Source organism: Megascapheus bottae, chromosome 5, assembly GCF_031878675.1.
Source record: "Megascapheus bottae isolate mThoBot1 chromosome 5, mThoBot2.hap1, whole genome shotgun sequence".
Lineage (NCBI taxonomy): Eukaryota > Metazoa > Chordata > Mammalia > Rodentia > Geomyidae > Megascapheus > Megascapheus bottae.
In genome coordinates this window covers 1,319,713-1,342,510 of record NC_143513.1, presented here as the reverse complement: position 1 = coordinate 1,342,510, position 22,798 = coordinate 1,319,713, and the positions used below count along the sequence as shown (strand labels likewise).

At 45.4% G+C, this 22,798-nt stretch overlaps 1 protein-coding gene across 5 annotated transcripts in view; it reads right to left on the bottom strand.

Annotated features, from left to right (window-relative positions):
- Window positions 1-22,204, bottom strand: part of Ogdh (oxoglutarate dehydrogenase) — a 72,504-nt gene extending 50,300 nt beyond the window's left edge. For 4 of the 5 annotated variants that reach the window (XM_090332505.1, XM_090332507.1, XM_090332503.1 and 1 more), the window contains exons 1-2: window positions 22,113-22,204; window positions 14,360-14,608 (exon numbers count right to left, since the gene is read on the bottom strand). In XM_090332505.1, coding sequence (XP_090188631.1) covers window positions 14,360-14,581 — 222 coding nt within the window. In that variant the 5' untranslated portion in view covers window positions 14,582-14,608; window positions 22,113-22,204. Of the gene's footprint in view, window positions 1-14,359; window positions 14,609-21,344; window positions 21,478-22,112 lie in introns of those variants that run through there. The other variant, XM_090332504.1, reaches the window with a different exon arrangement.
- Window positions 22,205-22,798: the final 594 nt, after the last annotated feature.

Sequence of the window (22,798 nt, the reverse complement as noted above, 5' to 3'; positions counted from 1 at the left end):
GCTTCGCATCTATAGCTATAGCTGCCCAAGGTAGCTGTTGACTGCCCCTTCCCAGGTGTCTCTGGTGAAATGAGATCACATTTCTGGCACGATTAAGCAATGCCAGTCCATCTCCATTTCTCCCTACACCTCTCTGTTGCAACCCTGCATCTCTTCCATGGCATCCACTCCCAACATCACCCCTCCTTTTTTTTTTTTCTTTTTTCTTTTTTGCTAGTCCTGGGGCTTAGACTTAGGGCCTGGGCACTGTCCCTGAGCTGCTTCTGCTCAAAGCTAACACTCTACCACTTGAGCCACAGCACCACATCTGGCTTTTTCTGTTTATATGGTACTAAGGAACTGAGCCCAGGACTTTGTGCATGTTAGGCAAGCACTCTAACATTAAGCCACATTCCCAGCCCCTAATCCCTTCTTATAGCTCCTGACTTCTAGGCTACCCTTAGGTTCAGTTTCTCTGTGACCTGCAAGGCCTTCCCCACTCATTGCCTTTGTACACCCCACTTACTCATTTTCCTTAGGCCCTGGCAGCTGCCTTTCTTCCTCCTGAAATGCATGAATGGATCATCCTGTCACTGCTAAAACTTGACTATGGAAGTTTTCCCTACCATAATCCCAGCATTGTTTGTCTCTTCCTCCATTTGGCTCAGCCTGAGGTTTTTTTGACCCTGGTCTGTCTATCTACTGCTAACCAGAACTATGCAAGTGTCCATTTCTCTTCTAGGGGGATAAAATCATCACTAGGCTGGAAACAAACCAGTGACCAGTCAGCCAGTCCAGGTGATGCCCTGAAAACATAAGGAAAGATTCAGCAAGAGAACATCAGAGGCTCTCTCCCAACTCCTGCTAAGTGGGAACTGGGGCAACAGCAGCCAACCCATTAGATTGGCTAGCACTAACAGCATCACTAGCACCTGAATAACCCTAATCTCCTAGTACTGAGGAAAACAAACCTATTGAAGCCTTTGAGCTCATGTTTCTGTTGCTCTGAGACAAATTCACTCTTATCTTAACTATGTCTTGTGATGGCCAGATGACCCAGGGCCCGTGGTCAATATGAAGAAAGCAGACAACTTTTACATCCAGGGATACTTCTAGACATAAGGCAACAGTAAGATGGAAGAAACAGCCCAGAAGCAAGTTTCCCGAAGCAAGAACAATTTTTCACCTTTGAAACAGGGAAGCAAATTGGACTTTTGAGTCACCATTCCAACATCTTAACTGGTTGTCACTGCATAAGTAATAAAGAGAAACATTTGTCCCCTGGGACAGACTCAAATGTACAAAGATCATATACATTCTGCCCATCACAAAATGAAATGGTAAAAAATATTGTAGTAGGTAGACACACTCAAGAATCAGGAATCAACCAGGAAAGGAGGGCCTGGAGCAGCACAACATACCTGTCTCAGGGGCTCATCTCTGCACCTGTCAAGCTGCTATGAGATTCCAAAAAAGTTAAGAACTAGACTCGTTGGCTCACACCTGTAATCCTAGTTACTCAGGAGGCTGAAATCTGAGGATCACGGGTCAAAGTCAGCCTGAGCACTAAAGAACACGAGACTCTTATCTCCAACCAACTAGAAAACTGGAAGTGGCACTATGGCTCAAGAGTAGGATGGTAGCCTTGAGCTGAAGAGCTCAGGGACAACACCCAGGTCCTGGGGTAGGGTGGTAGCCTTGTGCTGAAGACCTCAGGGACAGTGCTCAAGCCCAGAGTCCAAGCCCCACAATGCACAAAAAAGTTATAACAAAATACAAATTTTGCTGAAAGAATCAGGATTTACCATGCGAGAAAAATGAAGATCATTATTATTTTCAAAAATCCATTTCTAGGGCTCAGAGTTTGGCCTAGTGGTAGAGTGCATGCATAGCATGCACAAAGGCCCGGGTTCAATTCTTCAGTACTACATACTTAGAAAAAGCTGGAAATGGTGCTCAAGTGGTAGAGCTTTAGTCTTGAGAAAGCCCAAGGACAGTGCTCAGGCCCTGAGTTCAAGTCCCAGGACTAGTGGCAAAAAAAAAAAATATTTCTGATTTAACAAATACCTATTAAAGGCATGTAGGTAGACATGCAACATATAGCAAAGTTTGGGAAAAGGAGCCAACAACTTTGGCTGTTGAGTTTCTTATTCTCAAGGAAGATAAGACAAATCAACATGTGAACTCTTAGGAGGAATCCAAGTGTCAAGGAGAGGGCACTCAGAGCAGCCTGTGGCCTGAAACCTGGAGAGTAGGTGGAGCCTGAGGGGGGACAGAGACTCCAAATCTCATCCTGTCATTGCAGGCTGAGGCCATGGAGGGGGCGTGTAGTACAGAATGACAACCACCTGACTGGGAGGGTAGGTTGGGTCCATACCTTAAAACTAGACAGATCAGGGAGGTAACCAGTTAACCATTCCGTAGGAAGCCAGGACCTGAGCCAGCAGTAGCTAACCTGTGTCAACCAATGGCACCAGGAAGAGGCAAGCTCACAGGCAAGGAGTTCATGTCTTCCAGCAAACTTCCCACAAGTAGGATGAAGTCATCTTTGCTGCAAAGATGACTTCAGCCAAAGCATGACAGACTTCAAAAGTGCCAGTGGCTCATGCCTGTGATCCTAGCTACTCAGGAGGCGAGATCTGAGGATCTCAGTTCAAAGCCAGCCCAGGCACTAAATTCCATGAGATTCGTCTCCAATTAACCACCAGAAAACTGGAAGTGGCTCAGTGGCTCAGTGGCTCAAGGGCTAGAGTTCCAGCCCCATGATTGACAACCCCCCCCAAAAAAAGTGCATGTACGTTTAATATTGTGATTGAAAAGAAACCAGTGCTATGTCAATTGTAGATAACTAAATGAACTTAGTTACAACATGTAAGTCTCAACCAAGTCATTGCTTCCCACACTCCCCTGACCATGACAAACAGCAGTGGGGCTTTCTCCCAAATGAAGGATGCTCTTCAAAGAGTAGAAGCATGTCAGTGCTCTGCAGAGAGCAAGGAGCCTAACCTTAATAAATCAGGTAAGATTCAGCTTCCCTCTGAAGGGAACAGCATGAATGGGTGGTGGGCCATATCAGATAGGCAAGGGACAGCCTCTAAGCTCCATTCCAGACTCTAACAGGCTAAGACTGCTAACTAAACAGTGCTAAATCTGTTCCCACACACCTACAGCTCAGAGAGGCATGCTGTCATATGTCATATCTAAGTCCTGTTTGGGAAAGTCTCAAGAGCTAGACCTCTTCCCTCAAGTCCTGAACACTCATGGAGGGGTTCCTACTTCTGAGGGGCAGTCAACAGGCCACCTGACACATCTTCCTCCAATTGTCTCTAACAGGACAGCCTAGATATCAGTGGGCATACCCAGGTCTGTCTCCTATCACCTGCCTGACCCATCAGGAAAGTCAACTCTGGCTCTCTGGTCTACTTTGTAGTCTCTAAGAGCAAGGAGTATAGCTGCTGACTAAGAAGCCTATATCAATCTGTACATTCAGTTACATTTAAAAAAAAAAATCTGTGCCTCTGCACTTCATAATTTGTTCATAATGGATGGCAGACAAAGTGACATCAGAATTCACCCAAAGGCCATTAAAACTCATTCTAGCTCCCTGATTCTGTCTCAGTGATAGTCTTCATTGCCTCCTTTTTGTCTATAGCCTGCCAGATCCCATTGCACAGCTATCTTCCTGTCTCTACCCCTCCTACTTGGTCACCTTTTCACCACCTCATAATAGCCAAGGACTCACTAAGACCATATGAAAATGGTCCAGAAAACAGATGGGGCAGGATCTAGTCTTCTGGCTCAAAAAGCCACACCCCAGGCTCAAAGGCCATCACAGAGCTAATTAAAATTGGTATGTGGCCCAGCATTCCGTACTCTACCTCACCTAGTTTAAATTCTGATACTAACAATGTTTCTAATTATTACAAATATGAACTATAGAGCAACAAGTGACCAGAAAATGAAAAGTGAGGCTCTCCTTTTGGCTTTCCTGATCTGATCCAGACAAAAATCATGAAAAGGCAACTACAGTGTAGCTGGACGAACAGTTTTCTGGTGCATAGACAAGGCTAGCTGCATGGCCTCCAACCCTCTCCCCCAAAGCTACTCGTCAATCTGTTCTAATTTATGAGTCCCTTGGCTCTTTTAAAAATGCCTACAAATGAGATTTCAGGTGGGAGGGCTATGGACAGTCTGCCCACCTCCAGACCTCCCCCTCTTCACCTCATCCCAGGCAACTGATTCCTGCCAGTGTTATGGACAAGTGTCCAAGGAGAGAACTCAGGAGGAGGGGAGCTGGAGTTCAGCCACTTCCATCCCTGATCATCCAGATCACCCTTAGGCAAAGGTTTTACCCTGGCCTGAGCCAAATCTATCCACCAGCAGGCATCAGGCCTGCAGAGTGCCACTGTGAATCCACTGAAACTGGAAACCCTGCCAAGCCCTGGTGGCTCATGCCTGTAATCCATGCTGCTCAGGAGGCTCAAGTGGTAGACTGCTAACCCTGAGCAAAAAAAGCGCAGGGACAGGACCAGGAGTTTGGCCTAGTGGTAGCAACAACAAAAACCCTCACCAATAGGAGTCTGATGTGCTGGCACCTCCTAGGACCCCAGCTACTGTAAAGGTTATAGACAGAAGAATTTCAAGTCAAGGCTAGCCTCAACAAAAGTCACAAAAACAAAAATCAAAGGGCTGGGAGTGTGGCTTAAAGAGGCAAAACACTTGGCCTAGCATGCTGGAGGCTTAGGTTCAATCCCAGTGTCACCAACAAAACCAGTAGGTGCCATATGAATGTATGCTTCACTAAAGCAACGCTATTGTTTTTAAGACACAGCAACATAGATAATAGGTTATGTCCAATCTTTGGCTGTTTTCACGTGTTTACAGCCTCTCAAACCTAATCCTGTGGTTGCCCTTCTGCTTCCAATCCCTTACATGGTGACCCTTGATCTCTGTAGGGTGTATAAAAGAAATGATAAAATTCAAGATTAGCAAAGAAAAGCTGCCTCAGCTTTACCTGTGGATTCCATTGATATTAAAAGCTGTTCTAGACTAAAGGTGGCTGTGCTATGGATGACATTATTGAGAAGGCTGGACTGTTGTTCAGTCCTACACATGCCCAGCCTCTCCATACCAGCTACTGGGGAAACAGAATAGGGGAATCACAGTTCAAATCCAGCTCAAGTGGAAAGTTTGAAAGATGCCATCTCAACCAAAGGCTTGGCTTGATGATACACACCTGGTGTCCCACAATGATTAAGCATACTGGTGTGTTACCCCAGCAACAAGAGGAAGCACAAGTAGGATAACAAGAGTACATATCTCCCTTCCTGAGTGTAAAGAAGACCTTACTTCAAAGATGGAGAAGAGAAATGAGAGGATAATATGTTCCAAGAAGAATTGCACCCATCACCTGATAACCCCTCTGCACAAAACGCTAATAATAAAATTATACTTAAAAACAAACAAACAAAACAAAAATAAAAAACAGGGGCCTGGAATGTAGCTTAGTGCTTGCCTATTATGCATGAAGCTCCCAGTTCCATTCCTCAATACCACAAAAACAGAAAAAAAACCAGAAGTGGCACTGTGGCTCAAGCAGTAGAGTGCTAGTCTTGAACAAAAGCTCAGGAGCAAGTGCCTAAGTCCTGAATTCTAGCCTCTGGACTGGCAAAAAATAGTAAGAATAACCAGACATGACTGGTGTCGTCTGTCTGCTAACGTCCTGTCTCCTCGCTCTCCTTTAGTCAATGTGGTATCCCATTTTGGTTCTCCACTAGAGCTGATCTGGTTTGTTAATATTGCTTTTTTCTTTTTCTTTTTCTTTTTTTTTTTTTTTTTGAGTCCTGGGGCTTGAACTCAGGGCCTGGGCACTGTCCCTTGAGGTTTTTTTTCCCCGTGGGTCATGTGGCTTGTGGCTTGAACTCTGCCTGGGCATTGTCCCTGAGCTCTTCAGCTTAAGGATACCTCCCTACCCTGGAGCCAAGCCCCACTTCTGTTTTCTGGAGGTTAACTGGAGATGAGTCTCAGGTCCCTTTGTGCCCAGGCTGGCTTTGAACCTTGATCCTCAGATCTCAGCCTCCTGAGTAGCAAGGATTACGGGCATGAGCCACTGCACCTGGTTGTCCCTTACCTTCTTTTGCTCAAGGCTAGCACTCTACCACTTGAGCCACAGAGCCACTTCAAGTTTTTTCTCTGTATATGGTCATGAGGAATGGAACCTGGGGCTTCATGAATGCTAGGCACTTTACCATTGAGATACATTTCCAGCCTGCTCCTTTTTTCCTCTCCTGCACATATGTCTCAGTTTTCTGACAATGTTAAACGTATTTGCAGAGCTGCAGGTCTTCATAACAGGAGACCTGCATTTGCCAGCTTTCCAATGAAGACTTCCAATTCGGAAATAATAATAACCAATAATAAAAATAACTAATGAGCCAGGCACAGTTGGCTCATACCTTTACTCCTACCTACTCAGGAGGCAGAGATCTGAGGATTGCTATTTGAAGTCAAACAGCAGAAAATTTCACAAGACTCATCTCCAATAAGCAAGGAGGAAAAAAAAAAAAAAAGCTGAACTTGGAGCCAGGTATAGTGGCTCATGCATGTAATCCTAGCTACTCAGGAGGCTGAGATCTGAGTATCGTGGTTCAAAGCCAGAGTAGGCACTAAAGTCCGTGACAATTAACCACAGAAAACTGGAAGTGGCACTGTGGCTCAAGGGATAGGGGAGTAGCCTTGAGCTGAAGAGCTCAAGGATAGTGGCCAGGCCCAGAGTTCTAGTCCCATGACTCCCCCCCCCCCCCACATACAACTAGAAGTGGAGCTGTGGCTCCAGTGATAAGAGTCCTAGCCTTGAGCAAAAAAAGCTAGAATAGCACCCAGGTCCTGAGTTCAAGCTCCAAGACTGGCAAAAAAAAAAAAAAAAAGCAATTCAGATACACTGGACCTACTTTTTCCAGGCAGAATCTTCACTTTGCATCTTGCCAAAGTCCTACCCTCAGTTTTCTTCCTACACTTACTTGCCCTCTGCCTAAAGAAAAAAAGGCATAGACTCAAGTGGTAGTGCACCTGATTATTAGCAAGTGCAAAGTGCTGAGTTCAATCTCCAGTACTGTTTCCTACGGAGTGACCACGAGCCCACCTGGCAGCCTCTTTGCTCTACTATTAGTATAGACATCTGCCCCCTGATGATTTTTCCAACCAGCACTTCCTTCCCAATACCCTGCTGGTGTGATGGGCTGACAGGTCAGGATTTCCCTCACACCTGTGTATACCGCTTCAGAGTTATCCTGGGCTGCAAAGGGCCATGCTAGATAGGGAGAGGCACTGCTCTAGGCTTTTGGCTGCTTTTGTTCCAAAAGGGTTATATTTCCCTAAATGAAGCCTGAATATAAGCCTCTTAAGAGTAAGCTGTTATGCTAAAGCTCAGACTGGTTCAGCTGTTTAACATGAAAAGTTTTAATGGCTGAAACTGCAACTGACGCAGGAAGTGGGAGATTTTTGTGAAGAACAATTTAAAATACGTATTTTTTTCATGGCACTCATAAAACTACAAAAATGGACTGGAGATATACTTCAGTGGTAAGAGTGCAGATTTTGTGTGTGCAATACTCTTAGTTCAATCCCTCATAACATAAAACAAGCAAATCTAAAAATGTGTTCTAAACACAAAACAGGCATTATTTAAAATGCCTTCTGAATTCCTCTCAGAAATAAATCACTGAAGCAACACCAATGTGCTCTGCAGATTTCAACACAACTGTGTCCTGTCACAAGAACATGGCAGGAAGTCTCTGCTGTGGCAGCAACCCAGCAGCTGTGAGAACTTTGGCACAGGGACCTTGTCCTTTGAGGTACACCTGTTCAACAAAGAAATGGGTGTGCCTATTTATGATATTCAAAGTGCAGCCAAGGCAGTTTCACTGCAACAGTGAAAAGACAATGTATTTCACCTTTGTGATGGATACACTGGGTGTCTATGTCTCTCCTCTACTCAGCTGGTTTACTCAAAACAACAGAATTATATTGTTGTTGGAAAGGAGGGAAAGGCAGAAGGGCACCCACACCCTAAATGCACACAGAGCAATAACCATGACTCAGTTCTTAATATACTTTAGGAGTAAGCAAAATGGATAAGAAGTTTGGGATGTGAAGGAATCCAAAAGAAGTTCCCAAGGGTAAATAAAGTGGCACCTGTTTATTTTGTTAACTGCAGTGTTGGAAAGCAAATCTGAGGTGTATGAGGACATAATGCAGGACATGGGACCCCTAACAGAAATAGACCAGAGAGACCCAAGACCTAACTTAGTCCAACCAGAAATGGTTAACAATAACTAGAAGGCAAACTTTTGGAAGTAGGATTCAAACAAGGCTCAGAACAGGGGAAAAATGCTTAAGCCCAGATATGTTACAGTAAAGATCAAGAGCAAGCACTCAGAGATAAAAGGCCAAACCAGTGGAACCCTCAAGACAGGTACTGGAACACTGCAGGAAGCATGACAGTCCCAGGTGGTTTTTTTTTTTGTCAGTTATAGAGCTTCAACTCTGGATATGGACACTGTCCCTCAGCTTTCAGCTCAAGGCTAGCATTCTACCACTTGAGCCACAGCACTACTTCTTATTTTCTGGCAATTAATTGAAGAATCTCACAGACATTCATGCTTGGGCTGGCTTTGAACTATATCCACAGACCTCAACCTCTTGAGCAGCTATGATTATAGGCCTGAGCCACCAGCTCCAGACTTCTTAACCCTATCAGGCCCAAACCGGGACCCTCTTTAGCAAGGTCAGAATCTGACAGATGCATCAGGAGGAATTAAAACACCATGCTCTAGCTGTGGGGAGGAGGCTCTATTTTTTTTTGGTCAGTACTGGGGATTGAACTCTGGGCTCTATCCCTGAGCTTTTCAGCTAAGGACTAGCACTTTACCATCTTAGCCACAGTGTCACTTCCAGTTTTCTGGTGATTAATTGGAGATTAAGAGTCTCATGAACTTTTGATGCCTGGCCTGGTTTTGAACGGAGATCCTTAGATTTCTCCCAGCTTCCTGAGTAGTTAGGATTACAGGCGTGAGCCACCAGCTGCCAGCTCTTACTTCTTAGTTACTTGCTTTAATCATTATATTTAGTTTTGACTTTTTTTGGTGGGTCATGGCCTGGACACTATGCCTGAGCTCTTCGGCTCAAGGCTACATCCCTACCCTTGAGGCAAGCCCCACTTCCCATTTTCCAGAAGGTAATTGGAGATAGTCTCAGGTCCTTTTGTGCCTGGGCTGGCTTTGAACCTTGATTCTCAGATCTCAGCCTCCTAAGTAGCTAAGATTACAGGCATGAGCCACTGCGCCCGGCTAATTTTGACTGTTTTAAACATCACCAGTCTGTGTCCCTGACATGCTGACAGTACAGATCACCACCAAAGGTTCCTAAGGAGACTATAACTACCTTACTGCGTTTAGTGTGGTTAAGAAAATAACTCTCGCTGGGCTCATACCTGTAATCCTAACTACTCAAGGCTCAAAGCCAACCCTGATAGTGTATGTGTCTATAATCCCAGCACTCAGGAGACCAAGTTCAAGGCCAGCCTGGGCTACATAATGAATCTTTAAAAAAAAAAAAAAAAAAAAAAAAAGGCGGGGGGAGTATCAGGGCTTGAACACAGGCTTTCTTGTCATGACTGGCACCCTACCACTTGAGCCATACCTCCACTTCTAGGTTAATTCTAGGTAAAAGTCTGTCAAAATTGCTTGCTCAGGCTGGCTATGAACAGAGATTTCCAGTCTCCTGAATAGCTAGAATAGATGTGAATGACTATGCAGTCAGCTGCATTTTTTTTTTCCCATTCTTTTTTGTGGTGATGGGGGAATTGAATTCAGGACCTCATCTGCTGCTTGAGATAACTCCTTACCCCAACCCCCCTCCCTTTTTTTTGGTCATGGGGCTTAAACTGAGGGCCTAGGCACTGTCCTTGAACAACTTTTAACCATGGCTAGCGTTCTACCACTTTGAGAGACAGCACCACTTACGAGTTTCTGGTGGTTAATTGGTAATAATCTCGCAGACTTTCTTGCCTGGGCTGACTCTGAACTGCAAGGATCACAGGCATGAGCTACCAGCACTTGGATTACATTATTATTATATTATTATTATTATTTAATAGAGCCAATCTAGTAATGAGTCAGTAAAAATTTAAATTACCAAGGAATTTTATTTTTTTTTTGCCAGCCCTGGGTTTGAGTTCAGGGCCTGAGCACTGTCCTTGGGCTTTCTCTAGGCTAGAGCTCTACCACTTGAGTCTCAGCACTACTTCTGGCTTTTTTAATGTATGTAGTACTGAGGAATCAAACCAGGGTCAAGCACTCTACCACTAGGCCAAACTCCCGGCCCAGGAATTCTATTTTTTAATACAGCCGATCTAGTAATGAGTCAGTGAAAATTTTAAATTACCAAGGAATTCTATTTCATCCTTTGCCAGCTAATCTATCTTGGTAGAATGGGGAACGAGCTCGCTAAGCTGGCGCACTACCCCTTCAGCAATATCCCCAGCCCTATCCTCTCAAAAATTTTTGTTTTTATTTTCCAGATAGGAATTCAGATTTTTGGAGGATGGCCTTGGGTAGCAATTCTCCTACCTAAGCCTTCTTTACAGCTGGATTACAGGTATGCACCACTGATGCCCTGCTTTTTTGTTGTTGAGATCTTGCTAAGTTATTACCTGGATTGGCCTCAAACTGATCGATCCTCCAGATTTCCATTTCCCTAGTAGCTGGAATTATAAGCATGCTTCACACTTGGCCACGCATGAAGAGCTAGTAATAAAGCAAAGTACTTCCAAGGCATAGACTCTAATTCTTTGAGGATCACAGGTACCTCTGAGAAATCAGATTAGTTAAGGAAGATCTCCTTGAAAACTTTGGATATACTATATATGGGTCTCAATTCAACTACCTCACTAACTGCAAACTAGAGGAGGGATAATATCCAGCTATCTTCTTGATGCAGATCTCTGAGGTGGGTATGCTAACTTGGACCTTCTGCCTTCCCTCTATAGGCTGGGGGAAAGGAAAAGGGTAAATATTCTGACAGAGACCTGCATAACTCTGTCCTAGGACCTTCAACCTGAATATATATTCTCTCCAAAGTATGAAATCTCTTACACATACAAATCCCTGCCCCCTCCCATCCTGTCCCACTAAACCTCTTCAGGATGTGTTTACACTGACCTGCAGGGCCCAAGGACTCCAATTCTAACCTGTACAGTCTTTTTGTGTTGTTGGTCACAGGGCTTGAACTCTGGGCCTGGGCGCTGTCCCTGAGGTCTTCAGCATAAGGCTACTGCCTACCCCTTGAGCCACAGCACCACTTCTGGTTTTCTAGTGATTAGTGGGAGATAAGAGTCTCATGAACTTTAGAGCCCAGGCTGGCTTTGAACCTTGATTCCCCAGATTTCTGTCTCCTGAGTATCTAGGATTACAGGTGTGAGTCACTGCGTCCAGCTGTGCACTGTCTTCTGAAGAACTAACTGTTTATATACCTGTCTGTGGAAACAGCATAAAGTCATCAAAACCCTTCAAAACCCTTCAAAAGCTGCCAGCACTGGGAGATCTACCTATAATCCATCTTTAGGAGGAAGAGGGAAAATAGAAAGTTTGAAATCACCTGTATCAAAAAAAAGAAAAAAAAAAATCAAGAGCTGGAAGCCAGTGGCTCACAATTGTAATCCTAGCTCCTTAGGAGGCTATAGAGCTGTCTCAAGCGTAGAATGCTAGCTTTAAGTAAAAAACTCAGGGACAGTGCCCAAGCCCTGAATTCAAGCTACAATACTGACACCAAAAAGTAATAATAATAAATAAAATAAAACCAAAGACTGGGAATGTAGCTCAACTGTAGAGGCCATTGTCTGATGCATGCAAGGCCCTGGCTTGATGACCTGCAATATGAAGAAAAACAGCTTCCAGTATGAGCAGATATGCCAGTCCAGTCTGATGTTGATAGTATTGTGGCCACAGCTCCTTGTCTGCCCTTCTGCTGACAAACCACTCAGTGACAAGTACCAGGCACAGGCAACCAAACTGCTGGCTTTACATCTAAGTAAAACTCAAAATAAAATTAGCTAGTTTCATTCCAGTTCAGGATTACAGTTTTTGACTCAAATCTCTGAGCTGGGTTATTCCAAAGACAATTCTTTTATCAGAAGCCTCTGAGATCTAATATAACCAAGCAGGGACATTTTCAGAGTTCTAAGCACTTTTTCTTTTTTTTACATACTAGGACACAAACTAGAGAACACATGAAAGAAACCAAGTCGCAATTACTCAGCAAAGCAACAAATCTCAGGTTACCACTGGGAAACTTGGAAGGCCAAGCAAGGGGTACTACTGCCAAACTAGGGTTGCTGGCTCACAGGAATATGTCCAGTCCTCACTGTCACGGATGCCACAAGCCAATGTCCTGTCATTTAGTCAGATGATCCCAAGATTCAATGGTAACAAAAATTCAGTGATGTAAGCAATGCTAGCCTAGCATACTTTCCATGCAGATGTTCAGTATCCTGCCTCCATTCTCCCCAAAACTCTTCAGATAAGGCTCAAGTGAGAAATGTGGAATCTACCTTCCTATCCCCCACAGTGTACTGTAACCCCAAATCAGGCTGATGGCTTGAGAATCAAGAGATTTAAAACATTCAGTCAGGTGCCAGTGGCTCACACCTGTAATCCTAGCTAGCTAATCAGGAGGCTGAGATCTGAGGATCACAGTTCAAAGTCAGCCTGGGCACTAAAGTTCATGAGACTCTTGTCTCAAATTAACTACCAGAAAACTCTAAGTCGAGCTATGGCTCAAGCGGTAGAGTGCTCATCTTAAGCTGAAGAGGGACAGTGCCTAGTCCCAGAGTTCAAGACCCATAGCTGACAAGACAAAAAAACCAAACAAACAAACTTCAAATGCCAGGCCCAGAGATTCATACCTATAATCCTAGCTACTCATGAGGCTCAGATCTGAGGATGGATATTTAGAAGCCAATCCAAACGGAACTCAACAAACACTGGACTAGAGGCATGGTTCAAGAGGTAGAGCATCAGCCTTGAGTCAAAGAAGCCAAGTGAGAGTGTTTAAACTCTGATTCAAATACCAGTACACACACACACACACACACACAAACACATGGACTGGGAGTCTGGCCTAGTATTAGAGTACTTGCTTAGCATGCAGGAACCCCTGGGATTGATTCCCTGGTACCACATTCACAGAAAAAGCCATGAATGGTGCTGTGGCTCAAGTGGTAGAGCGCTAGCCTTGGGAAAGCTCAAGGACAGCCCCAGGATTGGAAAAAAAAAACCTATGGGCTGGGCCAGGCGCAGTAGCTCATGCCTGTAATCCTAGCTACTCAGGAGGCTGAGATCTGACGATCCTGGTTCAAAGCCAGCCCAGGCACTAAAGTCCGTGAGACTCATCTCCAATTAACCACCAGAAAACCAGACATGGCACTATGGCTGAGCTAAAGAGCTCAGTGGCAGTGCCTAGGCCCACAGTTCAAGTCCCACAACTGACAATAAATAAATAAATAAATAAGTAAATAAGGGCAGGAAGCATGGCCTAGTAGTAGAGAAAAAAAACAAAAGAAAAGAAAAGAAAGCAAGATGGGCAGGGACCATGGCCTAGTGGTAGAGTGCTTGCCTGACATGCAGGAAGCCTTGGGTTTCATTCCTCGATACCATATACACAGAAAAGGCCAGAACTGGTGCTGCAGCTCAAGTGGTAGAGCTCTAGCTTTGAGAAGGCCTAAGGACAGTGCCCAGGCCCCAAGGTCAAGCACCAGGACTGGAAAAAAAGAAAATATACACATACTTGTGGGCACATGGGATAAACAATATTGACTTCTACCAGCAGATGTGAAGAAAGGGGACTAAGAAGGAATTATCTACACAGCTCATACAGGAAGATAATGGAAACATAATGATCTAAAAAGCCATTTGGCAGAAATTATGTGAGATGACTTTAAAACATGTCAAACAGAAGCATCCCTGTGGGATAATCAGTAGTACAGTAGCATCTCAAGGCCCTGTTTTTCCCCATGGACTCCATCTTCAGAGGTTTCTTCTTGAAGCAGCCAGTGAGGAGACCCTGGAGAGCCACATGTGCACTTCCTTGCATCCTTGCAGAGGTATAGTTGTCTTCTTCATGGGCTAGCAGTGCTCAGACTAGTGGTTATTGCTGGACATCACACTGTTGACTATGGTTTCTGGAGGCCATATTAGTTCTGATGTAGACAGCGTGGTGCTTGGTGTTATGTCCGGCTGCCTGCTGACTTTAGGATGTACACACTTACCTCCGTAGCCAGTCAGCACCAAACACACTAACACAGGAAATATCCTCTAAGCCTTACCTTATGCACACTTTTGGGGTTCTCCAACCAAGCACAGTACATCTCTTCTACATAGTTCGAACTAGTCCCACTCAGAAAGGGTTCAGCAGCAACAGGTGCAGAGTAGCACCGAATGTGTTGAAACGTCCTAATTGCTGCTGGTTTATTTTGTGAAAATGTCTTAACAGTCTGGGAAGCCGTCAACGGCCTCAACTTAGTAGCACAAGTCCTTAAATGAAACATTTTTGTCCTGAAGTCTTTCACAACCACCTGTGAAGAAAAGTAAAAGAAAGGTTTAAAATTGAGCATTTGTAGGAAAGCTACTAAACAATGGGGGGAAGAGGGGATCAGAGGAAACCGTAAAGAAAGAAAAATAGATGAATTTAACTAAATTATAATATATGTAGTATATGATTATCATAGTAAAACCCCTTTGTATAGTTAATATACAATGAAAAATATGAACAATAGTGCTGGATGCTGGTGGCAAACATCTGTAATCCTAGTTATCTGGGGATCATGGTTCAAACCAGCCCAGGCAAGAAAGGCCATGAGACTCTTATCTTCAATTAACCACCAGAAAATTGGAAGTGGCACTGTGGTTCAAAGTGGTAGAACGCCAGTCCTGAGCAAAAGAGCTCAGGGACAGGGTTCAGGCCTTGAGTTCAAGCCCTATGATCTCCTCCCCCCGCAAAAAAAAGAATGACAAGTAAAAACGCTATGTTGGATCATACGTGGGCCTACACCTGGATTACTAGCTACTCAAGAGGCTGAGATCTAAGGATCTTGACTTGGAAATTAGTTCTGGCAGAAAAGTCTGAAAGACTCCATTTGCAATTAACTAGTAAAAAAAAAACTGAGCTGGAAGTGTGGCTCAAGTGGCAAAGTGGCACTGTAACAAGTTCAAGACCCAGTTTAGGCAGGAAAACTGTTATGTTGGGCAACAGATATTGTCAGCAAAGGAGATAATGGAGAATTAAAATGAATATAGTCAAAGTACTTTATGTGCATGTATGAAAGTAGAACAATGAAATCTGTTAAATTTTTAAAAAGGAAGAGGGTAAATTAGGGGTAAGCTTTATTGGGGATACATAAGTATGGAAAGGACACTAAAATTTTCTGGTATAACTAATGTGTGGTAAGAAAAAATGGAACAAAACCACTCTGGATTGGATTTGATCTTACTATGCATTTTCTCTTTTTTTCTAAATTTATTATTTTTTTTAATGTGGAATAGAACCCAGGGCCTCACACATTCTAAGCAAGCATTCTACTACTAAGTCACATTCCTAGCCCTAATCCTAGCTACTTAGGAGGCTAACTAGATCTGAGGATCATGGTTCAAAGCCAGCCCACACACAATAATCTGTCAGTCTCTTATCTCCAATTAACCACCAGAAAAGGGGAAGTAATGCTGTGACTCAAGTGATAGAGCACTAGCTTTGAACTGAAGAGCTCAGAGACAGTGTCCAGGCCCAGAGTTCAAGCCCCATGACCAACAAAAAGAAAAAAGAGGTCCGTGAGTTTTCCCTAGTGATAGAGCGCTTGCCTAGCATGCATGAAGACCCGGCTTCAACTCCTCAGTACGACATTTATAGAAAAAGCCGGAAATGGTGTAGTGGCTTAAGTGGTAGAGCTCTAGCTTTGAGAAAGCCCTGAGTTCAAGCCCCAGAACTAGCAAAAAAAAAAAAAAAGAAAAAGAGAAAAGAAAAAGGCCAGATGTAGTGGTTCACACCTATAATCCTAGCTACTCAGGAGGTTGAGATCTGAGGATCATGGTTCAAAGCCAGCCTGGGCACTAAAGTCTGAGAGACTCTTATCTCCAATTAACCATTAGAAAACCAGAAGTAGTGCTGTGGCTCAAGAGGTAGGGCAGTAGTCTTGAGCTGAAGAGCTCAGGAACAGCACCCAGATCCAGAGTCCAAACCCCATGATCAACAAAGGAAAAAAAAAAGAAACTCCTATTTCACTGCACCAACTAACCACTATCAATGTGACCACTATCAAAGTGTTCAATAGTATCTGATACTTAACAATCACTATTACTAAATAAAATACTAATTATTAAAGTAATACATTAGAAAAGGCTCCAGTAAAAACACTTGTCCCACTCTGTTGAGGAAAAGTTTCCAGTCTGTAAATGTGTCAAACTGCAAGCCACTTCTGGGTGCCTAAGATCATGTGCGTGATCAGGACAAACCAACACTCACTTAAAACATCATACTAGCATGCCCATGCTAGCCCTAAGCAGATGGTATCATCTAGACTTCAAAAGTTCAAAACTGCTTTAAGGAGTTGGTTTTTTTGTTTTGTTTTGTTTTGCCAGTCCTCGGGCTTGAACTCGGCATCTGGGTTCTGTCGCTGTGCTTTCTTGCTCAAGGCTAACACTCTACTACTTGATCCTCAGCTTCACTTCAGAGTTTGAGAAGTTTGTCACACATATAATCTTTATGTTCCTAGACTATATAACTACAAATAATTCGTATCAACTGCAAACTGATAAAATTATTTCTAGTTTACCCAGAAACTAGAACACTTGCTATATTCATAGTATTCTGAAAAATGCAGAAGTTAGAAAACGCCTTTGTTTCTCTTCATATAATTTATCCTTAATGGACTAGGAGTATAGCCTTCTGGTACAGTGCTTGCCTAGCATGTGTAAATAGCCCAGGGGGGATTCAATTCTCAGTACTATACACACAGAAAAAGCTGGAAGTGGTACTGTGGCTCAAGTGGTAGGGGACTAACCTTGAAAAAGCTCAAGGACTGTGCTCAGGTCCTGAGTTCCAGCCCCAGGACTGGCAAAAAATAAATAAAATATTATTTATTTATTTTCAGCCTTTTAGTCAAGATAAAAACCAAGCCAGGCACAGTGGCTCATGCCGGTAATCCTAGTTCTTCAGGATGCTGAGATCTGAGGATCAAGGTTCAAAGCCAGCCTGGGCACAAAAGGACCTGAGACTCTTATCTCCAGTTAACCTCTAGAAAGTGGGAAGTGGAATTTGCCTCATGGGTAGGGAGGTAGCCTTGAGTTGAAGAGCTCAAGGACAGTGCCCAGGCAGAGTTCAAGCCCCATGACCCACCTACCTTTATGTGATGGCCCGAGCTTAGGGCCAACATTCAGGCCCTTTTCTGCTCATGGCTTTAGTGCTCCACCACTTAAGGCACATCTCCACTTCTGGCTCTTTTTGGTGCTTAGGTGGAGGTAAGAGTCTTCCTTGCCTCAGCTGGCTTCATACTGTAATCCTCAAATCTTAGGCTCCAGAGTAGCTAGGATTACAGAAGTGAGCCTCTAGTGCCCACCCAGAATTACTGCATGAAGTCTCATCAGTTTAATCTAATACATCCTCTGAGAACAACATAAATGGATTTTGTGGAGCAGAGATGGAATCTGAGCTTGCTGGTCTACTCCACATCCTCCTGATATGGAAGGGAGGGAGGGAGGGGAAACAGGGAGACTTCAGTGGGGTACGCCTGTTAATCCCAGCACTAGCACTCAGGAAACTTGAGACAGGAGAGTTATGAGTTCAAAATCTGCCTAGGATATAATGGAAGATTTGTCTCAAAACCAAACCCAAAATCTAAAAACCAAATCTCACAGAAAGCATTGACTGCTTGAGTACATGCCAACACAATCCACTGGGAGGCAGGCTCCATGCAGTTGAAGAGTCGCAGGCAGGAAGGATGTGGACCAGAAGAAAGGGGCCCTGAAACTAGGAAGGCGGGAAGAGTTGGAGTGAAAGGCCAAACCTGTGGTGCTGAAGAGAGTGAGAAAGGCCAGGGTCCTGACCATCCCAATGAAAGCCCCTTATGAGCTCTGGAGAGCCCAATCTGAGCACACCACCTTTGAAAAAAAATGAACTCCTAAAGCAGTTTTTAAACAACCCATGCATAAATCCACATAGTCCAGAAGATTCTGTCTTTTAAATGGTCTGTCCCCTTACGTTCCACCAAGGTCATAGGACTGCCAATACAGACCCATAATGTAATGCCAACCTTCCTGATAGCAAAGTCTTTTTTTTGCACAAGCCCTGGCTGTTGGGCAACCTCTAGTGGGCTGGAAAAAGTGAGGAAGAGGCTGAGTCAGTAGGGGAAGAGAGACCTGGACTAGACAGAAGGGGGAAGGGGCATTTGGGACATGGTGGGAAAGTTAAGATCTAGATATAGCAGCTGACTTGCATAAACTAATTTTTCTTTTATTTATTTTTCTTTTTTTTTCAATCTTAGGGCTTGAACCTCTCTGTGCTCAAGGCTAAGCACTCTACCACTTGAGTCACAGCACTCCTTCTGGCTTTTTCTGTTTATGTGGTACTGAGGAATCAAACCAAGGGCCTCATGCATGCCAGGTAAGCACTCTACCACTAAGCTACATTCCCAGCCTACATGAACTAATTTCTAATGAGCAAAAATTGTTACTTACAAAAGAAATTTTGAGATACTGGGGATGGTATAAGAGAATTTTGAGTTTGAGGCCAATCTAGGCATATAAAAATACAGTGTGTATGTGTGTGTGTATTAAAGTCTACCAGAAGAGCTCAGCCCACTTCCAGGTACTTCTAGGAATGCTACTGCCTCCAGAACCTAGAATCTAGGTGGTGATGACTCCTCAGGAAAGCAGAAAAATAAAGACTACTTCTCTTCCTCTCAAGAGTCCTAGCCAAGCTGGACGCTAGTGGTTCACGCCTGTAATCCCAGCTACTCAGAATCCTCAGATCTGAGGATCAGGGTTCAAAGCCAGCCTGGGTAGGGAAGTCTGTAAGATTCTTATCTCTAATTAACCATTTGAAAAATAGAAATGGTTCTGTGGCTCAAGGGGTAGGGCAGTAACCTTGAGCTGAAGGGCTCAGGGACAGGGCTCAGGCCCAAAGTTCAAGTCCCATGATAGACAAAAAAAAAAGTTCTAGCCAAAAGGAAACCAATTTCAGTCACCAGGAGGCAAGCAGGGCATTATTTGCTGGATTAATGCTCGATTGCTCATGAATTGCTTCAAAGTAGATGCACTGATTTCAATCTGAAATTGTGTTATACTCTATGTCCAATGCTGTGGGAGTAGCATTTGTGGTAAAGCACTTGTCAAGCATGTATGAGGGTTCAACCCTAGCACCAAGACTACCATAACAAAAAATACATGCAGGGCTGGGAGTTTGGCCTAGCGGTTAAAGTGCTTGCCTAGCATGCATGAAGACCCGGGTTCGATTCCTTGGTACCACATACATAGAAAAAAAAAAATACATGCAGCCTATGTCCATATGGATGTGAGAAATGTATATTCTGAAACAAGCTATTAAACATGCACAAACATTACCAAAAATCACCTATATTTTTATTAGAACCTTCTTCAGGACTGGGATGTAGCTCAGTGGAAGAGTACTTGCCTAGCATGCAAGAGGACTTGGGTCTTATTCCAGGCACTGGAGAGTGAAAAAAACCCTTCCAATTAGCCTATAATACTAATACACTAACAAATGGGCTGTTTGTCTAACAAGTTAGCACCACCAAAGCACAGTAATCAGCACAGCTACAGAGATCCTCAAGCTTCCCTTAAGATGACTCATCAGAAAGTTGCTTTTCAGTAAAGGCCTTGCCTCCACCCAGGACAGCTGGCTTCATTGTGTTAAGTATCTTCCTACCAGGTGGGTCTACAAAGCAAAATAATAGTGCTAGTAATAACAGTAATAATAAAAATAGTAAATTGCCAGGTGCCAGTGGTTCACACCTCTAATATAAAACCCAGAAGATGTTGGTTCAAGGCCTGCTTAGTTGTTTTAACTCCATCTACAAAAAAAAAAAAAAACAACAGGGGCCAGGAGTTTGGCCTAGTGGTAGAGTGCTTGCCTAGCATGCATGAAGACCCGGGTTCGATTCCTCGGTATCCCACATACGTAGCAAAAAAGCTGCAAGTGGTGCTGAGGCTCAAGTGGTAGAGTGCTGGCCCTGAGAAAGTCCAAGGACAGTGCTCAAGCCCTGAGCTCAAGCCTAGGACTGGCAAAAAAAAAAAAAAAAAACACAAGCCAGGCGCCAGTGACTTGCGTCTGTAATACTAACTACTGAGGAGGCTGGGATCTAATCAAGGTTTGAAGCCAACCTGGCAGGAAAGCCCATGAGATTCTAATTTCCAACTACCAAGGAAGTCGAACGTGGAGCTGTGTTAGCCTTAAGCACAAAAGCTAAGGGCCAACATCCGGGGCCTGAGTTCAAGCCCCAGGACTGGCATTAAAACAAAACAAAAAACCCCCACAGCCCAGCTGGAGGAATGGGGCAAGTGGTAGAAAGCATACAAGCCAAGTGCAAATCCAAGATCAAAACACTTTATGGGGGGGTCAGGGAGAAGAGTTGGCTGTTACACCCAGTACTAACTCATCCTCATGCCAGCTCTGAGTTGTATGTATGGATCAGTGTATGTATGGATCATGCAGAACTGGGGCAACACCAAAGCCAAGGAAACTATAGTAAGTTTCCTCCACTCTATGCTGTCGCAAAGGAGTGCACAGATGATGGAGTGATATCAGGTCATGAAACGCTGAGAAATCTTTGTTGTTTTGGTTAATCCTGGGGCTTGAACTTTCTCGAGGCTAGCACTCAACTACTTCAACCAAAGCATCAAGAGGGCTTTTTCTGTGTATGTGGTACCGAGGACTCAAAACCAGGGCTTCGTGCATGCTGGGCAAGCACTCTACCACTAGGCCACACTCCCAGCCATCTGAAAAAATAATAAGCCCTTTACTTCACTTATTTCCGATACTTTTATCACCAACTTTGGGAGACACACCACTCAGTGGCGGAGCACCTCTGACCATGGGTCACCAGGCTTAATTTTTTTCTAACCCAAACCACTTGGGCTTTTATTTGGGCCAGTACAGGTGTCCAACGAATGACCTTTTGACGTCAGCGTTCCTAAAGCTCCATCCTCAAGGATGCTCACGCCGCCATTTTCTGGACAGACCTATTTATAGCCACGAACTTTGGCTGCGCATGCGCAGACCGCGGAGCATCTGCCTTCCCTTACCTGCAGCTACCCATCCTCACACTTGGCCGCCCGCTTCGTCATCCTACAACCTGACCTCCAGGAGAGCTGGCCACCCACTATTTACACGCAAGCAGATTTCTTCACAAAATGTGTCATTTCTGTCACGGGCACACTGCACGCTGGGGAGGCGTGTGACTGCCAGTGGCCGGGGCGAGGGCAGGGCGGCGGAGCTGGCGCGGACTCCCATGGCCTCGGATCTCCGCAACACACCCTCCGCGAAGGACGGGATGCGTGAACGCTGCTTCAGCGGAAACGCGGTTCACCCCGGGCCGCCGCAGACACCAAGGTCAGTGACGTGACCTGTGGGCGCTGAGGAAACCAGGTCCGTGGCCGGACAAAGGCTCGCGCGCGCGCGCGGGCGACCAGGTCGCGGCCGGAGGCCGTCACGTGACGACGAAGCGACCTTGGGGGTCACCCCGGTCCCCGCAGCGCCGCGCCCTACATCCGCCGAGGACGCCCGCCCCGTCACTCACAGCCAATGGCTCGCTGCTGCGCCCCCACACGGAGCCCCCGTGCGCGCCCGCCGGGAGGCCCCCGCCTCTCAATTGGCTGTCACACCTGTCCGTCAAACGCCGTCCCCTCCCACTACCGCCGCCCCGGTCAACCCGGATCCGTCCGGCACCACTCCCGTCACCCGCACGTCCGCGGCTCCAAGGGCGCAGAGGCCTCTCCTTCCACCGCGCCGCCCCGGCCCACGAGCGCCTCACCGCCCAGCGCGGGCAGAGCCCGAAGGCAGCGAAAGGTTACCTGTCTCCGACTCTGCTCCACCCGAATGAAACGCCGACACCCTACTCGGGGGCACCAAACTCTGCGGCCCGCCCCGGCGTGCCCCGTCAGCGCGTAGCCCGGCCCCCAGAAGAGGCCCAGCCCGCCTCTTGTGGGCGTGGCGCTGACGTCACAGACTCGCGCCGCCATCGCGGCTCCTCCACGCCGGGGCGCGGCTGCGGGCTGAGGGCTGCGGGCTGCGGGCCGCGGGCCCCGGGCCCCGGGCCCCGGGCCTGCTGGCGGCTGGGAGGGACCCCCTGGTCTTAATGGAGTTGGAACTGACTCCGTGGGCCCCCGGTATCTGCGCGGCCACCGGGATAAGATGCCTGTGTAGAGCGTAGTGGCACGCTCTTGTAGTCCCAGCATTTGGGAAGTGGAGGCTGTAAGGTCGCAAGTTCGAATTCAGCCTGGGCTACGCATAACGTCAAATTAGGGCGAAAATGTTGGCCAGGTGTGGTAAATTATGGCCAACCATATACTATGTGTGCTTTACAGTTTGTCCTCATTACAAGCGGAAGAAAACTTCATTTCATGCCCATATCGAACTCAAGGCTTGTTAACCTTTTTAGCCAGAGACCCTAGGCTCAAAGCTTTAGGGTGGAGAGTAATATAGAGTTAAATTGCTTTGCCGTCTATTATGTTGGTAGTTTATCCTTGATAGGTATGAC